We start from the raw sequence: 25,535 nt of genomic DNA, 5'->3' as shown, positions 1-25,535 counted from the left end.
AACAATTACTATCTTGTTGTTCCATTTCTTTGTTTTGAATAACAATTACTCGTGCTCAAAAATCAAACGCAATTGAAAATCTAACTGTTATTGAACTGCAATTTCTCAATGGAGATCTCTTTGTAACAGTAGTCTGAAAACATTTTTGCCATTTTTAGGGTTTTGGGTATATATTTGGTCATAAGTTATCTGAATGAATTTTGAAACCTATTTCGTTATTAAAATTATTGAAACATCGGAAATATCTCAGAATTGTTCCTAGCAAAGGTCAAAAGGACCGCGGCGCACAGACCATTTTTGAAAAATTCCTTTTTGAGTATAGCACAACAATTAAGCACTTTACAGATTACACAATCATATTCGCTAAAATTTTCACGACTATTATTTCATTCGAATTAGTGATTCCTCTATCTTCGGTGAAAACGCGTAATAATTTCCAAATGTTTCAAAAGTATTTGAAAACATGAACTAGACTGGCACTCAATGCTCTGTGTGCATATCTTACTCACTTGAGCTTTGATCAGCTTCTCAGGGGGGTTGACTTTTGATATTGTCTTCTAGAGACTGTCTTCTACAGTTGTGAACATCGTGAAACTGTAGTAATAAACAGATGCTCATCTTGTTACCATTATCTTTTTGTTTTATTATTTAAATGTTCTACTTCGTTGTACTCAAATTCAAATATTCTAATTGGTAAACCATCAATGACATCGAGTAGTTGATACGGGAGTTTTTGCAATTATGTAAACTCGGCGTACTGAGCATGACAAAGATAATAAAGACTGTTTATGATTAATTACAGAACTTACCTGGAACAATTTGAAACGTTCAGACACATCCAATTTTGTCGGTTAAGGTTTGACCGTTCTCGGCTTAAAACGGATGTGACAATTTTATTTGTGCTTAGATTATTTGATGACACAATGCTCTGTATAGGCAGGAAAAATAATGTTTTGAAAACTCTCGTTCGACTTCTAACGTCCTGGGTGAAACTGTGAAATAATTTTCACCATAACAATAGCATAACACCTGAATTTCAGAAAAGTGGTGGTACGTTTTCTAGTTTCATCAACTACACATAGATAATAAACTGTTTTCAAAACATTTTTAAAAACTTTCTTCCAAACAATTTCTGTTGTGTGAAACAGGCAAATAATAATCTTGCTACTGAATCTACTAAGTCAGTCAAGTGCAAATTATATGTCAGAAAAGAATAATTTATCATGTTTCATTGACTCGGTAAAACAATTTATCTTGTTTTCAGAACTTCTTGATGTTTGTGTGCTGTGAAAAAATGCTGCTGAAACATTGGAACATTTCAAACTTGAAAACCATGAAGTCTGATTATTAACCGGTTACTTTCGAAAAACGTCCTTACACCAGTTTTTCACAGCACAAGTTCTGAAGAAAAAGTTTTGTTATACAAACCCTCAACAATAAATTGACAATTCTGAAGCCATACCCTTATGAAACTTGAAAACCCTTACACAAGTTTGAGCTGATATCTCTTTAACTGTTTATAATTAGTCAGTTTATATAATTAGTCAGTTTAAAATGTTCATGAAACCGTCAAGAAGAAAAAGTTCAACATTTCCGTTACACGTAACAAAAAAAATTTAAAATCTAAAAAAATGCAAGTTTAACAACGTACGGAAAACATTTGAATTATACAGTGTGTCGGAAACAGAAAACTTATGCTTCAAATAGTCTTTTTACAGCGAACTTTAAAAAAATCTTACTAAGTGATTTAAGTTTGAAAGAAGAGAATTGAAAAAAAAACTTGCATTTGTGTTACCACTTATTGTTTTTGATGACATTGAATTGGTACAGAAGTGATTCGCATCCGGACAACTGAACAAAGATGATCAGCTCAAAACTTCATTCCCTTCTTTCCTCTAATATTGAAACAATTGTTTTTTGCAATTTCTTGCAATCTATTAATTTCCAAGCTCCATTCGTTTGTCCTGTAGCGCGGTGTTGCTATATTGCTAACAGTGTTAAAAGAAAGTTAGGTCTATGCTCCAGGGGGTACAATGCTCAAGGGGACAAATGGGACATTTACTCTTGGGGGTACATAGTTGCCCCATTTTTTTGCTCACCCATTTTCTAGCTCACATCGACACCAAAAGGAATTGTCTTTCTTATTTGCTTTTTCAGACGGAATAAGTAAAGTATTAGAAGCAACAGGTATTGACATCCAAACACCGGGAAAATACACTGACATCTTTCGGTTTCATCTAAAAAACTTGAGAAAACCTTGTCAATTGATGAATTGTTCAATATCTCCATCTCGTGCAGCATGATCACGGTCGCAAAAAATTTCGACACTGCAGGTGAATGATTGGTCCGAGTATATTTCCGGAGCCAAGTACCCAATAGTACCGCATAACGTTTTTGGCCTGAAAAGCACAAATATGTTAATGAATATACATACCTAGGGCTGTTACTTGCGGAAATCGCCGGCAAGCCGGCGCCGCTTATTTTCACGTTAATTGCATGAAAAGCAAGTTCATTTCCAAAACTTGCTTCCATCGCCGCTTTTCATAAGCAGAGAATATACTGAAAATGAATGAAAATGATAAAAATCGGAGTCAGAAGAAGTTTTGAAAATTGCATTTGCCGCAATCACCGGTTTCATTTCTGGCGTGGGCGGCATTTGCCGGAAGGAATAAAACTGGCGATTGCCGCCGTAAAACGCCCGTTTCAACTGCCCTATACATGTCAATTCAAATTAGTCATTAGAATGTTTTCCGGTTTTACAATTAGATTAATCAAAATTATACTGTTTTGAAAAGGTATTTTTCCCGGTGCGGTTAAGGTTGTTTTTAATGACAATATCGAAGTCCTCGCCAGACTGCAATCATCACAAGTACACATTTTTCATCCGCAATTTTCACGTATTTGTCGATTACATCTCGAAGGCTAAATTGCATCAGCACCATGTACACATTTGCAGTGGTTTTGAAAGAAGTTAGCAAATACACTACGTTCTCGTGGTGGAGAGTGGAATGAATCCGCAACTCTCTTTCAATCTCAAACTGGGCTGTTTTATACTGCTGCCTTTATAACAAACTTCCAACCACTTCGTTTGGATTCGTATTGGTGAACGGTTTCATTTGTTCCTGTTTCGAAAAGATTTGTTTTGATAAAAGCTGGACGTGATCACGTTGCTCTTGCATGTCGTAATGCCTTTGGTTATCCTTCACTCTCCGTTTCGAACGTCCCCTATTCCGGATCACGGACAAAGTAAAGTTGTTGACTCTGAAAAATCACTGATTTTTTATAGAAAGAAAAATGATCACTTACGACATGTCAGCAACCATCAGTACAACATTTCCTGACGAGTCACCCGTAACAAATAAATCATGTTTCTAAACGGAGATATTAACTTTCAAATCAATCAAATCTCAAATCAAATTCTCAAACCAAAAACAAATTTCTGACAATAAGAATCGTCATTGCATATATAAACTGTAAAAACATTTGAAGTTTGGTACTTCCTTTCCTTTTTAGTTTGAATTTATTCTTTCATAAGAAAGCAACTCTTAAAATACCATAAAGACTTGAACCCTCACGACACAGTTTCAAGTGAAAATGAAGTATACGGTGGAACAAAAATGGAAGGATAAAACGGCGACGAGCAATAGTATGGCAGTAAAAATAAACTGGGAAAAATTTCAACTCGGTCATTTTGTACCATGTTTTATACCACCTCTTTCTTGTACTATGGTGAAAAATAAGGACCAACTTCGAAATAGTTCGTAACTAAAGTTTTCTTATCAAATCTGAAATATTTCCTAATTTTAATGTTTGTTCAAATTATCACGGCAAACAGTATACGAGTGAGAAAATAAAAATTAAGCAAGAAATTGAAACTGAAAAGTTTGTGAAAACCTTCTGTTTCTTCAACTAGATCTATAGACACTCTATTACTGAGAAAGGTGTTTACTGTTTCAACGGAAATGTCTTCTCGCTGACCTTTCTATTGTTTTTAATGGGTATTTTTTTCGCAATTTTAAAAATTGATGGTATAAATATATCAGACAAATCTTTGTAAAATATTGTAGGAAGAAATAAGTATATTTCTAAACAGTAGAAAAATCTTTTTTTCACATGTTCAATTTTTATTGAATGATTATTTTACAGTTTTCACGCTTTCATAAATTTCAAAAAAAATTCTTAAAGGTATTATACAAACGAAGTTTTTCAGTTGTCTTGAAATTTTCGACTTTTTGGGAAAACCGTCATAAAACAATCATTCGCACTGGGTGCAAACTGAATATCGATGAAAAGACAACTTACTGAAACATATTCTCCTTTTTTTTAAATCATGGTACAAGGAAGATGTTTCACTGTTTCATGGTTTTCATAGTTCAAAATGAAATTGGACAAAAACAATTCCTCCCTTTTTTTGTGTCTTGTATAACTGAGTACTTCATATACTGCACGGAATGAAATGAAGCCTTTACGGTGAGAAAATGTACAGAAATTTGACTGTTTCCGAGTTCCATCAATATAACTCTCAAGATATTGTTAATCTGATCATGTCGATCTATTATCTGGCTCAAAATTTAAATGTATTGCGTTTTTGTCGATATATCTGTTTGTGATAAACAGAATACCCTGTTTCATTTATTCAGAATATCAAAAAATTTCATGTTGCAGGAATCTTCTCGCGTTATAGGTAGCAAAATTGGAACCTCCCACTGACTGAGAAATTGAAGACGGCCATGAAGTCATTAGTTATCAAAAATAAATTTTCTATAAATCTTGTTAAAAAAAACAGAAGATGTTCACAAATTATCTTTGTTTCAATTTCTCACTTAAATTTTATTTTTTCCATACTTGTCAACGGGCCGAAACAGGCCGACACGGGCCGGCTCTCGTAACTCGCGTCAAAATGAAAATTATAAGCTGAAAAATATACCAAAATGTAGATCTCGACGAGTTCTATGCCCGTGACCTACTACGGGCCGGATGGCTATTCGTTAATGTGCATCGGGCCGGGAAAAAGTGCCAAAAACGCGAAAATGGCCAAATGGCCGGCCGCGGCATATTAACAAATAGTCATCCGGCCAGTAGTAGGTCACGGACATAGAACTCGTCGAGATCTACATTTTGGTATATTTTTCAGCTTATAATTTTCATTTTGACGCGAGTTACGAGCCGGCCCGTTGACAAGTATGATTTTTTCACTCTCCACGCCTTATCCGTCCACTAATACGCCTTCAACGGATCTGACGCGTTTCTCGGCACCGCGCACGAGAAAGGCGCTAATACTAGAGCTGATTCTGTCAAAAATTCAAGATTTAGGAAGACGAATGGAAAATGTTAAAATGGTCATTAATATAATTCTATCAATGATAAAATATCTTAAAACACGAAATAATGGCTTATAACCCCATTACGGGAGAAGATTAAGAGAAAAATACAAATTAGTTTTGCGGTTTTTGCTCGCCAAATAGTTCATTTACAGTTTTTTGTCATCAGACAGGAAAAAAACCTCACTGACTTCATTGATTTGTATAAAGTTTGAGTTTCTGGGGGATTTTGAAATCTAATTTTGAGAAAATTGTTGCTGAATTTGTTGTGTTTCATTGATGTGATAAAGCGATGTCAGTAAGTTACCTGGAATTGTCATAAAGGATCCTGAAAATTGAAATTCAAAATGTTCATTGTTTGAATTTTGCAGCTATCAAATCAGTTCACCATTCGTGTTAGGAAACGTGACAACTAAAACAGTAAATGAAATATTTGAAAATAAATGTTTCCGTTTGTTTCGAAAGTTTGAAAGAGGGAACCAGACTATGAATGCTTCTGGTTCAAATTGAAACCTGAAAAAAAACTTACGTGAATCTGCAATTATTTGTTTGACACTCTAAGAAGTATGTGCTCAAAATTCCTACTATTAATATCTCAGCAATGTTCATTCTGTCAATTGAAATCATTGGAACAGTGAACCTTATTAGCTTAAAAGATTTTATTGGACAACTGTGTTTGAAATGTTTTTTTCGCAGACATTTTTACTATTTTTAATGGGTCCTTTGTGCATCCACTTTTTTCCGGGAACAAGGATCTTTAACACTTATTCAATACTCTTTTTTTAACGATGGCTTATTAATGTTCAGGTTGAGTACTTGAAATACAAGAACAATGAAACTGGAATTTTAGGCACTAGTTACAATTTTCAAAGGCTTTTACAGATTCAATAAAAATGTGTGTTTTCTAGACATTACTTAATATTCTAATTGAGATCAATTGGATGGAATTATTCAATTTACTATGTAGTCTACAGCAATAACATTGTGAAAAGTTGTGAGTAATAACTAATTTTGAGTCAGGAAAGACAACATCCTACTTGTTTTAAACAAATGTTTGAATTTTTCAAACATTTGTTGTAGTATGTTTCTGGGGTTTATAGTTACAAAAAGTTCTGAAATATAATTATTTCTAATCCGAGACGTGACAACCAATCAATTGATATAAAATGAAGTCATCTTATTTTTTAATTGAAACATTGATTTCAGTATTTCAATTTTCCGGTGGCATTCAATTGATGTTTCAGACACATGTGAAAAATAATGAAAAGAATATAGATTTTTCAATGAAAAGACAACTTTTTATAGTAGTATAAAAATGGCTAAAAATGTTTCTGCATCATAGTGTGTTTTTCAGAAAAGTAGTTTTTATGATTTCAATCATTTTTTTTGTGTTCCTCGTAATAATAAGCCGATGAAACTGGAAATTACTTTACGAAGTTACTACAACACTTCTGTTTCGAAGAACAATTATTCGAGCTGAAATAGTTACCAACAAGTGCTGTGGTAACTGAAAATCATGAAATTATTAGGTTGATTCATAATTTTCTGCAATTTTCGAGCTTGCCGGTTGTCGTTTTGATTTCTCGGCACAGGAGTCGTTTTTCGATATGGTCTTTTTTGTGTTTGGTAGAACAACTCAAGTACTTGTTACAGTTTCAAAGTTTTACTTATGGATCTTTTTCCCGCCGAGAGCGGAGCTTTGATTTACAAGCAACTTTTTGCGTTTTTGAAACGTTATTTTGTTTTCAATCGTTTCTGGTCTAAAAATTATGCTATTAAAAAAGAAGTTGCTGGTGTATGTTAACAAAGGTCTTTTTGTTTTAACGCAAATACATTTTAATTCAAAAGATTCGAAACAAGAAACTTGGATCTGACTTAAGAAGTTCTTCTCTTTCAGCAGTCAGATCTAGATTTGGAGTTATAGCAGGGAATCGTATAAGCGAATCTGTGTCAAACCACTTGTAGGTTGTCAACTTTATTAAGGGTGACTTATGTAATTGTAGTTCATGGATGGAAACCATATATCGGAATGAGAAAATTCGTCGTTACATACCACACGTTTTGAAACAACATGAGATGGCTCATCACGGACCTAAGTTGGTTCTTAGTACTTTTTCACCCAACACGCGTATGGTCGGGCTATTTATTTATAAACAATAAATAGTGGAGTTCTTACTCTAACGATGTGAGGAAAGTACAATGTGTGGACTGAGAATTGCGCTCTCTGGGTGTTCTCAAACCTGAAAAAGTGGTTTTTTGAATCTGATACTCAGTACTCTGGAGAGTTTTTTTTGTAAATTTTTCACAAATATTTTTTTCTTCAAAAAATCAAAATTAGTGTTATAAACGTTTCTAGTGGAATTTTTCATCAAATTTCATTCGGAATTCGGAGATCGACAAGCTTTTCGATACTCGAAAAAATATTTTTTCGGGTTACTGTACTTTTCGCTGCGTACCTCGGCTGCGTATCTATCGCACGATTTTTCTAGTCCCTCGTCGTTTTCCCGACGCCGTGGTGAGTAGCTGCATTTTTATGATGATTTTAGATTCCAATTAATGTTTCTGCCAATTCAACAAAACTCCATTTCCTTCTTTTCCATCTCATGTCCATGTGTTAACGCATCTGCCCCACAGTCCATATGTAAAAGTCCTCTTCTATTCCGTCCATCCGTGTGTCTGTTGTCATTCCAAAAACACATGGGGTATTCTTATTCAGCACGTATGTTGACCATATGACACTTTCGAACGAACGGATCGTATTGAATTGAAATTCTTATCATTGAAGAGATATATTCAGAAGGTGTTGAAACAGTGGTTCAACATATTCATAAAGGTCGGAAGGATAAATGTGATGGCTTTTGGGACTTTTGAACTGGATGGTATGAAATTTTGACACATTGAAAGAACATCACAACAAAGCGAATTCTTCGAAAAGTGTTGATATAATAGTTGAAAGCTATTGTAGAAAATAAAAATTTTAATCCTGATTTATTTCGAAATTGAAAAGTTAATTTTTGTAAACTACTACATCATGGTTGAGTTCATTGAAACAGTGAAATGCATTACTTTATCAGAAATTCCACAAAATTTACCGTAAAAACTGTATTTGAGGTGCCCCTCAATTTGAAGTGCCCCTCTAATAGTGGTGCTCTCCGATGGACCTTTTGAACAATAGAGTTTCATGCACCTCAAATACAGTTTTTACGGTAACCACTTCCAGCATTTTTGCATTTTAGAATCGGCTTATGGCAATTTCAATACCACATAGTTTTTCTTGAGAATTAAGAAACGTGAAGAATCGCGTGCAAAATGGAAAAATCAATGCCCACCGTTTCAAAAGTATTAGCTCCGCACAGTTCTTACAACTGCGCTCCATCGAAATCCCCTTGAAAAATCTCTTTTTCTCTGTGTCTCTCAATTTCGCACACAATTTTCTTCGGTTTCAGTAGAGCGCAGTTGTGAGACGCGTGCCGTGCTAATATGCCATGTGTACAAATACTATCACTTAGACAATTTTAATTTTGTCGGAATATTTGTGCATGTTTCAGAAATATCATAACTTTGTGCTCAATTTCAAAATTTTGATAATAAGAAAAAGTGTTTTCAATACTTATTGTGTCAGTACTAATTATTTCTCTTTAATAACAAACCGCAACTTTCAATAACAAACTGTTGAAAAATACTATTTTAATGTTCTCAAAAAATAAACCTGTTTCAGCTTCAGCTGTTTTGTTTTACAGCGAATCACATAATATTGTGATCGAAATATCGTTATGAGGTGTAGAAAAAACCAAAAAAGTCGGACCAATAGTTATTGTTCTTGCACTGTAGCCCTGTTTGAACTCTTGCGTTTAGATATTTATTATCGGCTTCGAAATTCACGCCTACATTACTTATTTTCTGATGATTGCCACAATAGGTTTCATAACGGTCGTATTTCTTGTCCCCAGCTTTCAATAATTAGTTTCTTTCACAAGATTTCTTGAGGGGAAAATCAAGTTTTCCGATCAATTAGACAATTTCAATTTTCTCGGAAAATTTGTGCATGTTTCAGAATTATCATAATCTTGTGTAGATTTCGAATTTTTGATGAGCGTCGCTTTTAATTCTTACTTGACTCAAAACAAATTATTGCTCTTTAATGCAAAAAAGCAACTTTCTAAAAGATAACAAGATTCTGCAACGATGAATTCAAGCTGTTCAGCAACAGATTATTTTGTGGCATTTCGATTGCGTAATCTATATGCAAACGTGAATAACAAACTGCTGAAACATACTTGATATTTTAATCTTCTCAAAAAATAAACATGTTTCAGTTTCAACTGGTTTGTGTTACAGCGAATAATATTGTAAAAAACCAAAAAGTTGTACCAATAATTGTCTTTGTTGCTTTTGAAATTAATTAATCATCTCCGTTTCTTAAATCACATTTGTTTCTGACAAACTTTCATTCAATATTTATTCTTGAGTTTCACGTACTTTTACAACTAAAAGGTGAGATTATGCAGGAATTACTATTCTGTACTTTTTTACTAGTTTGAAACTGCAATATAATATTTTTTAGTATCCCGTTTTCGATTAAATAATAGTGAGAGGGTGAAATTCGAAAGCTACAGATATTCCTGATTCCTATTTCAGTTTCAATGTAATGCAATTGTCTCTTTCAAAATTTGGTAACGTTGGTTCCGAAGTTTACTTTCTTTGTTACTCAATCATCAAGTGAAAAGATCCAGTTCCAAAACAGTAAGAGTTTCAAAAGTTATTAAAAACTTTTACTGCTTTACTTACTAAACAAAAGAGATTTGTATGTGTCTCTTCAAGCCTTTTTATTGTGTCTGGTATAACTGAGTGCTTCATATTCTGAACTGCACGAAATGAAATGAAGCCTTTACGGTGTGAAAATGTACAGAAATTCGACTGTTTCCGAGTTCCATCAATATAACTCTCAAGATATTGTTAATCTGATCGTGGCAACACTATTGTCTGGCTCAAAATATAAATGTATTGCGTTTTTGTCAATATATTTGTTTGTGATAAACAGAATACCCTGTTTCATTTTCTCAGAATATCTGAAAATTTCATGTTGCAGGAATCTTCTCGCGTTATAGGTAGCAAAATTGGAACATCCCACTGAGAAATTGAAGATAAGGCTGTTATGTCGTTAGGTGGCAGGAGAGTGGAGTATAAATAACCATTTATTTACATATAGAATAACCGAAAACTACTAGTTTTCTCGGCTTATATGGGCAGATCTTCTTGCCACGTATGACCTCAGGGTTAGGCGATCATTAGGCTAGGCCATGCTAGTTCACGCCGCAACAAAGGCCATGAAGTCATTAGTTCTCAAAAATAAATTTTCTATAAATCTTGTTGAAAAAACAGAAGATTTTCACAAATTATCTTCGTTTCAACTTCTCACTTTTAAATTTTATTTTCTCACTCTCCACGCCCTATCCTCCACTAATACGCATTCAACGGATCTGACCCGTTTCTCGGCACCGCGCACAAGAAAGGCGCTAATATTAGAGCTGATTCTGTCAAAAAATTCAGGATTTAGGAAGACGAATGGAAAATGTTAAAATGGTCATTAATAGACTTCTATCAATGAGAAAATGTCTTACAGAACAAAATAATGGCTCAAAATTCCATTACGGGAAAGATTAAAAGAAAAATATAACTAACTTGAGCCAAACTCAAAAAAGGACGTGGTTTTTAAATTAGATTATAAATTAGAACCACCAGCGTGGACGGAAATTGTGTAGCAATATGGTACAACTCAAAAGTTGCAATTTCATGATCGGACACTGGATTCCGGCTGAAAATATTTGACTTGCCAGCAACCGGAAATTTTTCGTCAACAGAAAGTAAGCTTGTTCATTAATCATAGAGAGTAGCTACTGATTTCAGCCGTATTCCTTCTGCATCCAAAAGCCAGAATTCACCAAATAGTTCAGGAAACTTGCCAAAATCTCTGTTGCCACATGTTGGATGCGAATACCGAACAAGTTATCAACGGCTGGGCTCGTCAATTAGACAGCAACAATCTCCTACTTTGCAACCACCTGACTGGAACAAGATTTTGTACGATTGCATTTCGAAACTTCAAACGGTACAATCATACTTTCAAATTTACGGCCTGGCTCGGCCCGTTGCAAGTATGGTGTAAATAGAATTTGCAAAAAAAACATTACATGATTTTTGGAATTCATCTTAGGTGAATTCTAAATCTTTCAAGAACTAACTTTTATTGTAATTTCTAAAAACTCGTTTTTCAAACTCTCTACCGAACAAGAGTTCAACTCTCATTTGTTGGAGACCCCTCCTTCTCTTTAAGTCTCCAGAATGGGCAGATGAAAGTTTTACCGCAGAAAACGAAAGCGGAACTGTAAAACAAATCGGTGTAACCGGAGAAAAAATGCACACAATTCTGGAGAAAAATGGATTAGCAGTCTTTGATGTGACCACAGGAGAAATTATTCACAGGTATATTAATATTTCTGGCTATTTTCGAAAGATTCAAAACATTTTTCAGAAAACTGCTTCCTTCGAAAGGTCATGCGATCGGATTTCTCTCCGGGAAAACGTCGGATGATTTATTTGTGATTCACGGATCATATTACTTTCTTTAAAAAATCAGTGATTTTCCAGAGTCAACAAGTTTGGCGATCACTTTGTCGCCATACGTGATCGGAACAGGAGACGTTTGAAACGGAGAGTGAAGGATAACCAAAAGCATAACGACATGCAAGAAGAACGTGATCACGCCCAAACACAAATGATAGTTGTGGGGAAAAGCGTACGGTTGTCCGACTTTAACAAAAAAGGTCTCATCGGAAAGGGAACATATGGAATCATTTGCCAATATGAATCCAAGCGAAGTGGGCGGAAGTACGCTATAAAGGTATCGGAAATCAGAAATCGAACACAAAATTATAATAATTCTGAAACATGCACATTTTTTCCGGCAAATTTTAAATTGTATAAAGTGAAAACGTAGTACATAGTAAACTATACAAGTATCTAAACGCAAGAGTTGAAACAGACGCTGAGATTTGTGAAAATTAATTTTCAGTAGTGTCACTCGTTTTTAAGGTACCGTCCTATTTTTAGTAGGAGACATTAATTAGGTATTTTGTTCACTCGAAAACTAAATTTATTTGATCAGCATCATCAACAGCAGGTAATTATTTTTTCTGATTCTTTTAAGAGTCTGAGAAGAACGGATAAAGTTTTCGATGAAGCGTTTTTGATTGATTAATGACAAACATCAGGTCTGTCTGACTTTCTATCTGTCTGTTCTTATCAGATTCAAGCACCTACTGTAGTTGACCGTTTGCAATTAAACACCGACATATCGTATGGAAATCAATTCTAGAATATCAAACTGTTTACAGGGTAGCAAAAAACACTAATAATGAAACTGTAAAATCATCCACTTCTGATCAGTTCGAAGGAACCATTTGAGATCCAACCATAAACCGTCATACTTGTCTACTAGCCAGTTTTTCCAAAGTAAATATTAGGATTTAAATGTGAACTGTTTCATGAACTCTCTATCGTTCTGCAGTTCAGTCAGATTACAATTATAGATCATTAGAACGAAAACATCCATCCGTTCACACCAAATCATTGGCTCCACCATGGACACCAATCGTCGCCACTGAATTATGGATAATCCACTGAATTATGGATAAATCAGTTCAAGACTGGAATTTGGACCGAATTTCTAAAAATTTTACCGCTACTGCTCGGTGACATTTTCCGCAGATATGTTTTCTTATTAATAGTTTGAGCTCATTGTTTTTAGATATTTTAATGAAAACTTCACAGTAATAGCCGTTTCTCATTGCTATCTCCAATATAGTTCAGTTTACGTGACCTTTTTTTACCAGACTTGTCAAAAATCGGGCCGGCCGGGCCGGGATTTTTCTTGAGTTTGGCCCGGCGGGCCGGGCCGGGCCGGGCCGGGCCAAAATTTTTCCTGATTTCAAAAAATGGGAACCCGTTTTTACCAAATTTTATTTGAAATGTTTCGAAAAAATAGAGTAAACATGCTTAAATTATCATACATATTCCCATTTTTCCTAAAATTTCAAAACATTTTCAAAAAAAAATCAAAAACTCAACATGTTTCAAAAGAGCCTGGACGGGCCGGGCCGGGCCGGGCCGAGATTTTTCCTGATTTCGGCCCGGCCCGGCCCATGACTAGTCTGCTTTTTACCTCCCATGTCTATTTTCTTTAATATTTCACTTTTTACTGTTTCATCAGTTTACTTTTAAAAAAATCTATTGAAGTAATTCCACCAATTGAAATTCCCAGAATGTCCGACCTTTCTCAAAAATTCGAGAGAGATGGTTTCGTGGTGATTGAGAATGTGTTCAGCGATCAGGAAATCTAGGAAATAAAGGGGGCGATAGCAGAAATTGTGGATGATATGAATCTGGCGGAGCACCCGAAGAGTGTGTTTTTTTACGTATGATGAGAATAAGGTGAGATTTTATTTCAGTCGTCGTATGCAACTTTGTATTATTACTGATAAAGCTTTAATGCTGAAATGGATTTTTCGAAACAGAGTTAGTTTTTCTTCATTTCCAGCACGCCGCCGACTCGTACTTCCTCAACAGTTCCTACAAAATCCGATTTTTCTTCGAGGAAGGTGCCGTTGACAAGAATGGAGAGCTTACGGTCCCAAAAGACAAGACACTCAATAAAATAGTACACGGTCTCCATTTCCTTAACCCAACTTTCAACACCAAGATTCGAAAAGTCTTCAAGGAAATCGGATACCAGGAGCCTGAAGTTGTGCGAAGTATGTATATTTTCAAGCAGCCGAAGATCGGAGGAGCAGTCACTGACCACGTGGATTCTACATTCCTTCGAGTGGACCCAATTGATCATTTGACTGGAGTGTGGATTGCTATAGACGAGGCGAGTGTGGAAAATGGATGTCTTTCGTTCATTCCGGGAAGTTATAAAGGTAAGAAAATAAAAAAGATTTCTCCCCGGCCGGGAATTGAACCCGGGTCTCGCATGTGACAGACGCGGATACTCACCACTATACTACCGAGGACATCACAGGTAAAGCGCGATGGATCCATTGTGGGTCCATATGCGTCCATATCGAATATGGATCCACATAGGATCCCTAATGCGTCCACATTTAAAAAGCGGATCGCGCGCGGATGGAATATGGATGGGGGAGGATGGCGGTCGCCCTCGAATTTCCGTGGATCGCGCGTGCATCCATATAGGATCCATATCAGTCCACGCCTGGTGCTAAATGGATGCCGCCCGCTCGTGGATCCATATGGATTCATAATGGATCCATCTGACATACCCACAGCATCCGCGTTTCATCCATAATGGATCCATCGCGCTTTACCTGTGATGATAGAAACTAGGAGTAGGGGTGTTGAGGAGCGTGGCGGTCTCAACATTTTTATGTTTATATTTTTACATTTTCAAAAAAGGCACAAATTATTATATCTTCCAAAGAGATTAGTTCAAGGAATGGGAAGTTTCGAAATCCGTTTTCCAGACACATCCACCTGTGACTACCGATTCGTTCGAACCCATGACACCATCGGGGGCCCACTCCTCAAATTCATTGGCACCCGTAAAACCTACGATCAATTCAAATTCCAACATGTTCCAATTTCCAAGGGATCCTTGATTCTGATCCATGGATTGGTTGTTCATAAGAGTGAAGCCAACACTTCGGATAAGTCACGTCATGCCTATACGGTACACGTTATGGAGAGGAAGAGTACAAAGTGGAGTGAGGATAATTGGCTTCAGGAAGCTTGAGTTATTGGAATATTGAAAATGAAATCTAATTTTGAGACAATTATTTTTGATGTTTATGATGTTCCATTAATGTGATAAAGCAATGCCAGAAATTTCCTGGAATTGTTAATTTCTGACGGGGAAAACTAAAATTCCAATTTTGTGTTGTCCGAGTTATCAGCGATCAAATTCACGTTTGAAACCTGAAAAAACTTTCGTGAATCTGTAATTATTTGTTCGACACTCTAAAAAGTATATGCTCCTACTATTAATATCTCTGCAATGTTCATTTTGTCAATTGAAATCATTGCAACAGTGAACCTTATTAGCTTTAAAGATTTTATTGGACAACTGATGTTTACAGTTTCAACGATAATGTTTTTTGCAGACATTTTAACTATTTTTAATGGGTCCTTTCTGCATCCACTTTTTTCCGGGAACAAGGATTTTTAACACTTTTTCAATATTCTTTTTTTAACGATGGCTCATTAATGTTCAGGTTGAGTACTTGAAATACAAGAACAATGAAACTGGAATTTTAGACACTAGTTACAGATTTCAAAGGGTTTTACGGATTCAATGAAAATGTATGTTTTCTAGACATTACTTAATATTCTAGTAGAGATCGATTGGATGAAATTATTCCATTTACTATGTAGTCTACAGCAATAGCATTGTGAAATATTGTGAGTAATTACTAATTTTGAGTAGTGAAAAACAACATCCTACTTGTCTTAAACAAATGTTTGAATTTTTTAAACGATCACAATAGCTTTAGAGCAGAATTAAAACGTTTTCTCTGTTATATTTTTTGCACAGTTTGTTCAGATAGTCTTGGTTGCCAAAAATAACTGAAGAATGTATTATGTTTCTGGGGTTTATAGTTTAAAAAAGTTCTGAAATATAATTATTTCCACTTTTTATAGTCGTATAAAAATAACAAGAAATTGTTCTGCATCATAGTATATTTTTCAGAGAAGTAGTTTTTATGATTTCAATCAATTTTTTTGTGTTCCTCGTAATAATAAGCCGATGAAACTGGAAATTTCTTTACGAAGTTATTACAACCTTTCTGTTTCGAAGAACAATTATTCGAGCTGAAATAGTTACAAACAAGTGACATCATAACTGAACATCATGAAATTATTAAGAAATATTGAAGAAACAGTCAAATTTGCGTGATTTCTCTGTTCTGGTCAGCAACATTGAAAAACATGTTCAAATCGCATTTTTCGGTTTCTCGGGATCGCCAAAATAGGGTTCATTTGTTTTTCGTATTGCTTTGGTGGCTTTCCAATAAACTTTTTGTTTAAAAATAACTTCATCATAGTTTAAGCTCAAACTCTCGCAAGTTTAGTGTAACTCCACACTGAATACTTGACAAAACATAGGTAGTCTACAGCCCATCTCTATTCATTACAATTTTTCAAAAAAAGTTGAATAAAAAAGTTATATAAAACAGTTAAACTATGTTGCTGTGAAAGGTCCTACTGAAAATATGTACACGAGAACTAATGAACACTCTTTGATAATCTAAATGAGAAACTCAGAGAAGTGGAATCCGACCGGACATGGAAACGGTGTTCAATGAGTATATTGAAACAGCAACTTCAAATCTTGTCAATATTTTACGAACATCATATTTCTTCGGTTTCAGAGTTTAAAATTTTTACCCAATTGAAACTGTCGATTCCTTGCTGACTTTTATGGAAAGCCCTGCAATTTCATAAGTGTACTCCGACAACAAAACAACGATTTTTCACAAAAAAACCTCAAATTCAAAAATTTGTGTGAATGCACAACAATAATTTGGATACTTATTTCCTTTGTGTTGAAAGATCAATCTTTTTTAAATTCTCAACTTCTTTTACTATTTATTTTTTGACGGTTTCCAAATCGTTTTATTGTTAGCAAAACTTTCAAACAAAAAATGTCACTGGATAGGCTTTTGTTGTTGATAAAATGCACAACTGCGTTGCATCAATTGTTGTATAGAACAACAGATTTCTGTCCTTTCAAAAAACGATGACTAATGTGACAATTCTTAGACTTTTTTAATTTCTGTTTACAATAACTTTGATAGTTTCAATAATCAAATATGAACGGTTTTAATGGAAACATGAATTTGGATCTAGGATTAAGTGCTGCTTTTTTATTCTTACTTTGAGATATTCCTGAAACATTCAAACGTTTTTATAAGTTTTGAGAAACTCTAAAAACAAAAAGTAGTTGAAAATTTGGAAAAACATTTTCTGTCCGATTACTATTTAAATTAAGTAGGGGAATATTTGGTCACTTACGCAATTATTTTTGCTCCAATAACCTGATTGTTTGAAACTGAAATTTGACTAAATTTGGAAAAAACTTGACAAAAACGACAAAAATTGACAAATCAATAGTTTTTGTCAATTTTCCATATTTCTAGGAAACCTAAACCTAAGAGACAGTCTCAGTAACAAAAATGTGCCTCTCCCACGCCTTCAGCCACACACCTTCAGCCAAAAAAATTGCCTTAAATTTCGAAAATTTGAATAATCAACATAAAGTTACCAGCAGAACTCCACTGATAATATAAACAGCATCATTTGTATCCTTTCTGTATTTTTGTATTGATCACTGTTTCCTCTTCCGTTCATTTACAAAGATCCAATTTTTAAAGTTAATCTTCTCCTTTTGAATTGCCAATTATAGAACAGCTGGCTCGAAAATTTGTCAGATAGAAAAATCAATTTTAAAAAACTCTGGTAAGGTTGTGTCAACAGATTTTGAAATATAAATTAATCAGTGTGACACGGCGTAGCCACAACGACGGTGGCCGCGAAAATTGCAAAAGTTCGGCCACCACTGTTAAGCACAGGAAATTTCGTACTTTTTTCTCTCGCGATTTCTCAAAAAGTAATTAGTCAAAGTGAGATTTTCAAGCATAAATATGTTGATCAAAACACGAGTAATCCAAATATGTCAAAATTCACAAGGGTTACCGACATCGTTTTTGCGCTGTTGCTTCGAGAAAAAAGCTGATTTTCATCGCCAAAAGGAAAATGCGTTCGGATTTGATCATCGATATCTCGAAAAATTATTTGTCAAAATTATTAAAAATCATATAAATTTGTAGCTTGAAACATGCTGAATCCAAAAATGTAAAAAATTGTATAGGCTGCCGATCTCATTTTCGAGATCGGGCCGTAGAAATCATAGCTATTTCCCAGTGATTTTTACTAAACAGTGCAAAAAGTCAGAGTATTAAATAATGAATTGTAAACATTCCCGAAAGCTAGAAATGAAGATATATATTGATTATGTCACAATAAATCGATATTTTTCAAAAAACTATATTTTTAGCGTTTCGTTTTCGCGAATCCGGCTCAAATTTCTCAGCGAAATTTCGAAATCGCAACAAAATTAGGTGTTTTGAATGTCGAATTTCTCAAAAAGTTATTAGTCCAGATTTTATTTTTTGGTGTTAAATGAAAGATAAAATCACGCTGATTTTGAATTTATAAAAATACATGGCGGTTGCCGACTTCGATTTTGCGCTAGAGCTCGACCAAGAAGTGCAACTTTTTAATGATGTAAAAGACAGTTTTTACTCAAAAAAATCACGTTCGTGACATGAAAACTGGCTGAATGAGATATTGTAAACCTAATAAAACTGTTTTATGCTTATTTATTGCGTTTTGCGACTCTAATTTCGAGAAATTCGGTTTTTTGGCAAAAATTCTGCAGAGAAAGATATGCGATAAAGTAGAAGTATTTTGAAAAATGATTTCTCGGTGCCTCTTTTGTCAAACTTAATGAAATTTGACCGGAAGATAGAAAAAAGAGTGCTCTAAGTTTTGAAACAAAAATTATAAGTGTTTACGGCTTAGTGTTTGAGCTTTTATGAAAAATATCTAAAAAATTCAACAAAACTGCTGCGCGTCGGTAACACGAAAATCGATTCTTTGAAAAAATCCGCTCAAATTCTGAAAAAGCTTGTTTATATACATTTTTGAGCATTTTAAACACGTTCCAAAGAGAAAAAACACACAAAAATGTCTGTATTCTTGAGATATCAGTTGTTGAATGCACAAATCTCTTAATGCTCATTTCCCTGTTTTTTGTAAATTTTTCACAAATATTTTTTTCTTCAAAAAATCAAAATTAGTGTTATAAACGTTTCTAGTGGAATTTTTCATCAAATTTCATTCGGAATTCGGAGATCGACAAGCTTTTCGATACTCGAAAAAATATTTTTTCGGGTTACTGTACTTTTCGCTGCGTACCTCGGCAGCGTATCTATCGCACGATTTTTCTAGTCCCTCGTCGTTTTGCCGACGCCGTGGTGAGTAGCTGCATTTTTATGATGATTTTAGATTCCAATTAATGTTTCTGCCAATTCAACAAAACTCCATTTCCTTCTTTTCCATCTCATGTCCATGTGTTAACGCATCTGCCCCACAGTACATATGTAAAAGCGAGTCTTCTTCTATTCCGTCCATCCGTGTGTCTGTTGTCATTCCAAAAACACATGGGCTATTCTTATTCAGCACGTATGTTGACCATATGACACTTTCGAACGAACGGATCGTATTGAATTGAAATTCTTATCATTGAAGAGATATATTCAGAAGGTGTTGAAACAGTGGTTCAACATATTCATAAAGGTCGGAAGGATAAATGTGATGGCTTTTGGGACTTTTGAACTGGATGGTATGAAATTTTGACACATTGAAAGAACATCACAACAAAGCGAATTCTTCGAAAAGTGTTGATATAATAGTTGAAAGCTATTGTAGAAAATAAAAATTTTAATCCTGATTCATTTCGAAATTGAAAAGTTAATTTTTGTAAACTACTACATCATGGTTGAGTTCATTGAAACAGTGAAATGCATTACTTTATCAGAAATTCCACAAAATTTACCGTAAAAACTGTATTTGAGGTGCCCCTCAATTTGAAGTGCCCCTCTAATAGTGGTGCTCTCCGATGGACCCTTTGAACAATAGAGTTTCATGCACCTCAAATACAGTTTTTACGGTAACCACTTCCAGCATTTTTGCATTTTAGAATCGGCTTATTGCAATTTCAATACCACATAGTTTTTCTTGAGAATTAAGAAACGTGAAGAATTGCGTGCAAAATGGAAAAATCAATGCCCACCGTTTCAAAAGTATTAGCTCCGCACAGTTCTTACAACTGCGCTCCATCGAAATCCCCTTGAAAAATCTCTTTTTCTCTGTGTCTCTCAATTTCGCACACAATTTTCTTCGGTTTCAGTAGAGCGCAGTTGTGAGACGCGTGCCGTGCTAATATGCCATGTGTACAAATACTATCACTTAGACAATTTTAATTTTGTCGGAATATTTGTGCATGTTTCAGAAATATCATAACTTTGTGCTCAATTTCAAAATTTTGATAATAAGAAAAAGTGTTTTCAATACTTATTGTGTCAGTACTAATTATTTCTCTTTAATAACAAACCGCAACTTTCAATAACAAACTGTTGAAAAATACTATTTTAATGTTCTCAAAAAATAAACCTGTTTCAGCTTCAGCTGTTTTGTTTTACAGCGAATCACATAATATTGTGATCGAAATATCGTTATGAGGTGTAGAAAAAACCAAAAAAGTCGGACCAATAGTTATTGTTCTTGCACTGCAGCCCTGTTTGAACTCTTGCGTTTAGATATTTATTATCGGCTTCGAAATTCACGCCTACATTACTTATTTTCTGATGATTGCCACAATAGGTTTCATAACGGTCGTATTTCTTGTCCCCAGCTTTCAATAATTAGTTTCTTTCACAAGATTTCTTGAGGGGAAAATCAAGTTTTCCGATCAATTTTTAGACAATTTCAATTTTCTCGGAAAATTTGTGCATGTTTCAGAATTATCATAATCTTGTGTAGATTTCGAATTTTTGATGAGCGTCGCTTTTAATTCTTACTTGACTCAAAACAAATTATTGCTCTTTAATGCAAAAAAGCAACTTTCTAAAAGATAACAAGATTCTGCAACGATGAATTCAAGCTGTTCAGCAACAGATTATTATGTGGCATTTCGATTGCGTAATCTATATGCAAACGTGAATAACAAACTGCTGAAACATACTTGATATTTTAATCTTCTCAAAAAATAAACATGTTTCAGTTTCAACTGGTTTGTGTTACAGCGAATAATATTGTAAAAAACCAAAAAGTTGTACCAATAATTGTCTTTGTTGCTTTTGAAATTAATTAAACATCTCCGTTTCTTAAATCACATTTGTTTCTGACAATCTTTCATTCAATATTTATTCTTGAGTTTCACGTACTTTTACAACTAAAAGGTGAGATTATGCAGGAATTACTATTCTGTACTTTTTTACTAGTTTGAAACTGCAATATAATATTTTTTAGTATCCCGTTTTCGATTAAATAATAGTGAGAGGGTGAAATTCGAAAGCTACAGATATTCCTGATTCCTATTTCAATTTCAATGTAATGCAATTGTCTCTTTCAAAATTTGGTAACGTTGGTTCCGAAGTTTACTTTCTTTGTTACTCAATCATCAAGTGAAAAGATCCAGTTCCAAAACAGTAAGAGTTTCAAAAGTTATTAAAAACTTTTACTGCTTTACTTACTAAACAAAAGAGATTTGTATGTGTCTCTTCAAGCCTTTTTATTGTGTCTGGTATAACTGAGTGCTTCATATTCTGAACTGCACGAAATGAAATGAAGCCTTTACGGTGTGAAAATGTACAGAAATTCGACTGTTTCCGAGTTCCATCAATATAACTCTCAAGATATTGTTAATCTGATCGTGGCAACACTATTGTCTGGCTCAAAATATAAATGTATTGCGTTTTTGTCAATATATTTGTTTGTGATAAACAGAATACCCTGTTTCATTTACTCAGAATATCTGAAAATTTCATGTTGCAGGAATCTTCTCGCGTTATAGGTAGCAAAATTGGAACATCCCACTGAGAAATTGAAGATAAGGCTGTTATGTCGTTAGGTGGCAGGAGAGTGGAGTATAAATAACCATTTATTTACATATAGAATAACCGAAAACTACTAGTTTTCTCGGCTTATATGGGCAGATCTTCTTGCCACGTATGACCTCAGGGTTAGGCGATCATTACCAAGTTAAAGCATTCGAATTATACAGTGTGTCAGAAACAGAAAAGTTATGTTTCAAATAGTACTTGTACAGCTAAATGTTTAAAAAAAGAATTGTGATTTAAGTTGAAATTGTGATGAAGAGAATTGGAAAAAATGGTTGCATTTGCGGTACCACTTATGGTTTTTGATGACAGTGAAGAACCAAACCACCAATCAACTCTAAACTTAATTTCTCATTTTCCTCTGATACTGAAACACAATTTTTCCTGTTCTTTGCAATTGATTATCAAGCTACATCTTTTTTTTTCTATAACGCGTTGTTACCATTTCGGTTTCAGTATAAAGAGAAAATTATCCCAACTCTCTGGAAGTAGTTATCGATTTTGTCCATTAGCATTTTGTTTAAGGAATCATCACCTTAAGATGACCAGCTAAATCAATCGACAGATGCTCAAATTCCCTTTTCAATATGACAGGAATGAAACTGCAAATAAGTTGGTACCACCAACATTCTAGTTAATAGAAAGTTGTGTTATAATTTTGAATCAATATAGCACATTTTCTATAGTAGATATCGGACACTAATCACACAACATTGGGAAATTCTACTACTTGTGATACCACTCCCACCTTTTTATTATATTCCAAAAATCGTTGTGTGTTTTCCTAAATGCGTCTTCACATTGTTTTTTTAAACTCAAATCTGTAATTAAGGGTGTTTTTCAAAAACTTCGTTTTTCAAAAACAACTTTCAGAAACTGGATGATTTTTGGATAACAATCCAAAAACAGTACGTTAAAAAGAGCGTCCGAGTTTAAAAACAGGATGCATGTTTATCGAAATTCTTATCGAGATTCTTTCAACTAAATCTGCCGATTTTTTCTAATTATTATTCAGGTTACCTATTAGAAATGTAAGTTCAGTGAACCCTGTGGATTCTCAGTAGCTAAGAAAAACATTTTGAAGGCTTTTACAGTTTCAACGAAAATGTATTTTTTCTAGACATTACTTACATTTTAGTAAAACTTTCATCTTTACAGCATATGCTAAAAATCGCTCTAATAGCTTTAAATTCACGTTTTTCCGGCTCAAAAGGAGCCTACGTGGAAGAGTTTTCCCACGCGATTTTTGCCCCCGTGTAGTCCTCTCGGACAATATTATTTCTTTTTATTTCTCGTTTTCTTGCTTTTTTCAAAAAAATTTCGTGTTTTTTTCAATTTATATCGTACAAAAAGAAGAAAAAACACGAAATTTTGTTGGAAAAAACAAGATATTCAACATTTATTCAAATTCAATTTTCAGTTCATACCTGCTTGTAACAGTAAATCAATTAACTGGGAAGATAACTCGTTTTTAATTTTTAAATGTGGAATAATTGAATATGAATAAAATTATTCTCTGGAAAATCTGTAAACGACAATCACAAATTCAAGATGTGTTCATTAAAAATGAAATCCAATTTTAGTAAAGAAACAGTGAAGAAACAGTCAAATTTTGCGTGCTTACTCTATCCTGTTCAGCAACATCGAGAAATATGTTCATGTCACATTTTTCTGTTTCTTGGGGTTTCCGAAATAGGGTTCGTTTATTTTTTACATTTCCACGAGTTTACGATGCGCTATTTGTTAGAAAAGAACTAGTTTAAGCTCAAACTCTCGTAAGCTCAGAGCTAACTCCATATTGACTGATATTCATCACAATATTTTTTTAAAAGTTGGATAAAATATGGCTATAAAACAGTGAAATTATGTTGCTTTCGAAGTTACGTCCGAAAATAAAATCTTTCCGACTCGTTGGTTTCAGAAGTATGTAAACTAGAACAAATGAACATTCCACTAAAAAACATTTCAATAAGTGAAACATTAACTTCAAAACTTGTCAAAATTTCACAAACTTTATATTTCCTCCGTTTCAGAGTTCTAATTTTTTAACCAATTGCGGAAACTCTCGATTTTGTATTTTTGCCGACTTCTATTGAAATCACTGCAATATTTTCGATTCCGACAACTAAACAACAATTTTCACATTAAAAACTTCAATTTCAATAATTTGTTTGAAAGAAACCACAACGGCTGATTATTCCCAATCTATTGAAACATTTCACCATTTTTTTTATTTTTTGACAGTTTCCAAGCAAACATTTCAAACAATGATCGTCCTTGCACATGATGTTTTCACTAGATAGACATTTTGTGTTGATAAAATACACGAATGATTTGCATCAATTGGTATAGGAATTCTTGTTTTTCAGAAACGATGTATTAGTTGTTAGACTTTTTTGGTTCCCGTTTACAATAACTTTAATTATTTGAATAATCAAAAATTAACGATTTCAATGGAAGCCCAATATAACCCATTGCTGACTGGTTTCTGATATAATCTTTAAGCTTTTCGTGAAGCACTCACCAGTTTCTATAAGTTTTGAACAACTCTCAAAACAAAAAGTCATTGAAAATTTGGAAAAGTTTTTTACTTCTGCCTGATTAATTAGTTTGTATTAAATTGGGTATTCACTTATGAAAACTCATCAGGTTCAATAACTTGATTGTTTGAAACTGTAGCTTGATTATTGGTATCGAGTGTGATCAAAAATAAATACATAAAAATTTCTGTTCTAAAGATTCCACTAAACTTGAAACAGAGATTTTCAACCGTTCTTGTTCCTATATACCGTAAATACTGTGATTGAAGAATAAAACTGTGGTCCGTTTTTTCGCAAATTCAGTATTGTTTTGACCTTTCCCGCAAAATTATGGTTTTGAAAAGCGTTTCGCTTACAATTTATCTATTATTTATCTATTATCCCCCAATTTACCAGCAGAACTTCACTAATAATAATATCAGTCACTGTTTCATCTTCCTTTCATCTTTAAACATCATTAGTTTCCTTTTATTCGGATTCTTCAAAAGTCAGCTTTTGAAATATATATGAAAATCTTCATTCATGCAATCATAATGCATTTCTATTCCAATTAATGTTTCTGCCAATTCAACAAAACTCCATTTCCCTCTTTTCCGTTTCAAGTCTATGTGTTAATGCATCTGCCACAGTACATATGTAAAAGCGAGTCCTCTTCTATTCCGTCCATCCGTGTGTCTGTTGTCATTCCAAAAACACATGGGGTATTCTTATTCAGCACGTATGTTGACCATATGACACTTTCGAACAAAACTAGTTGCAGATTTTTCAAATTGAAAAAAGAGGAGTGAATATGTATAACATGTGCATTCAACATGTTCACAGGTCTAGGAAGGAGACATGGGTTGAATTTGAAATTTCTGAACCGGTGGGATTTAAGTGAAAATTGAAGCGAACTATTCGAAAGGTGTTGAAACAGT

At 34.1% G+C, this 25,535-nt stretch overlaps 2 protein-coding genes across 2 annotated transcripts; one reads left to right on the top strand and one right to left on the bottom strand.

The window, feature by feature from the left end:
* Nucleotides 1-2,825: 2,825 nt before the first annotated feature.
* Nucleotides 2,826-3,323, bottom strand: GCK72_012256 (uncharacterized protein; the record flags this gene model as incomplete). Its single annotated transcript, XM_053728963.1, has 3 exons — nucleotides 2,826-3,032; nucleotides 3,081-3,261; nucleotides 3,307-3,323. The coding sequence occupies 3 exons, from the start codon at nucleotides 3,321-3,323 to the stop codon at nucleotides 2,826-2,828; spliced, it is 405 nt and encodes a 134-aa protein (XP_053583735.1).
* An 8,413-nt stretch (nucleotides 3,324-11,736) lies between these two features.
* Nucleotides 11,737-15,129, top strand: GCK72_012255 (uncharacterized protein; the record flags this gene model as incomplete). Its single annotated transcript, XM_053728962.1, has 4 exons — nucleotides 11,737-11,804; nucleotides 11,970-12,222; nucleotides 13,918-14,299; nucleotides 14,861-15,129. 4 exons carry the CDS (start codon nucleotides 11,737-11,739, stop codon nucleotides 15,127-15,129), a joined length of 972 nt encoding a protein of 323 aa, XP_053583734.1.
* Nucleotides 15,130-25,535: the final 10,406 nt, after the last annotated feature.

The sequence above is a fragment of the Caenorhabditis remanei genome, chromosome IV, assembly GCF_010183535.1.
Source record: "Caenorhabditis remanei strain PX506 chromosome IV, whole genome shotgun sequence".
Lineage (NCBI taxonomy): Eukaryota > Metazoa > Nematoda > Chromadorea > Rhabditida > Rhabditidae > Caenorhabditis > Caenorhabditis remanei.
This window is presented reverse-complemented; position numbering and strand designations above follow the sequence as displayed.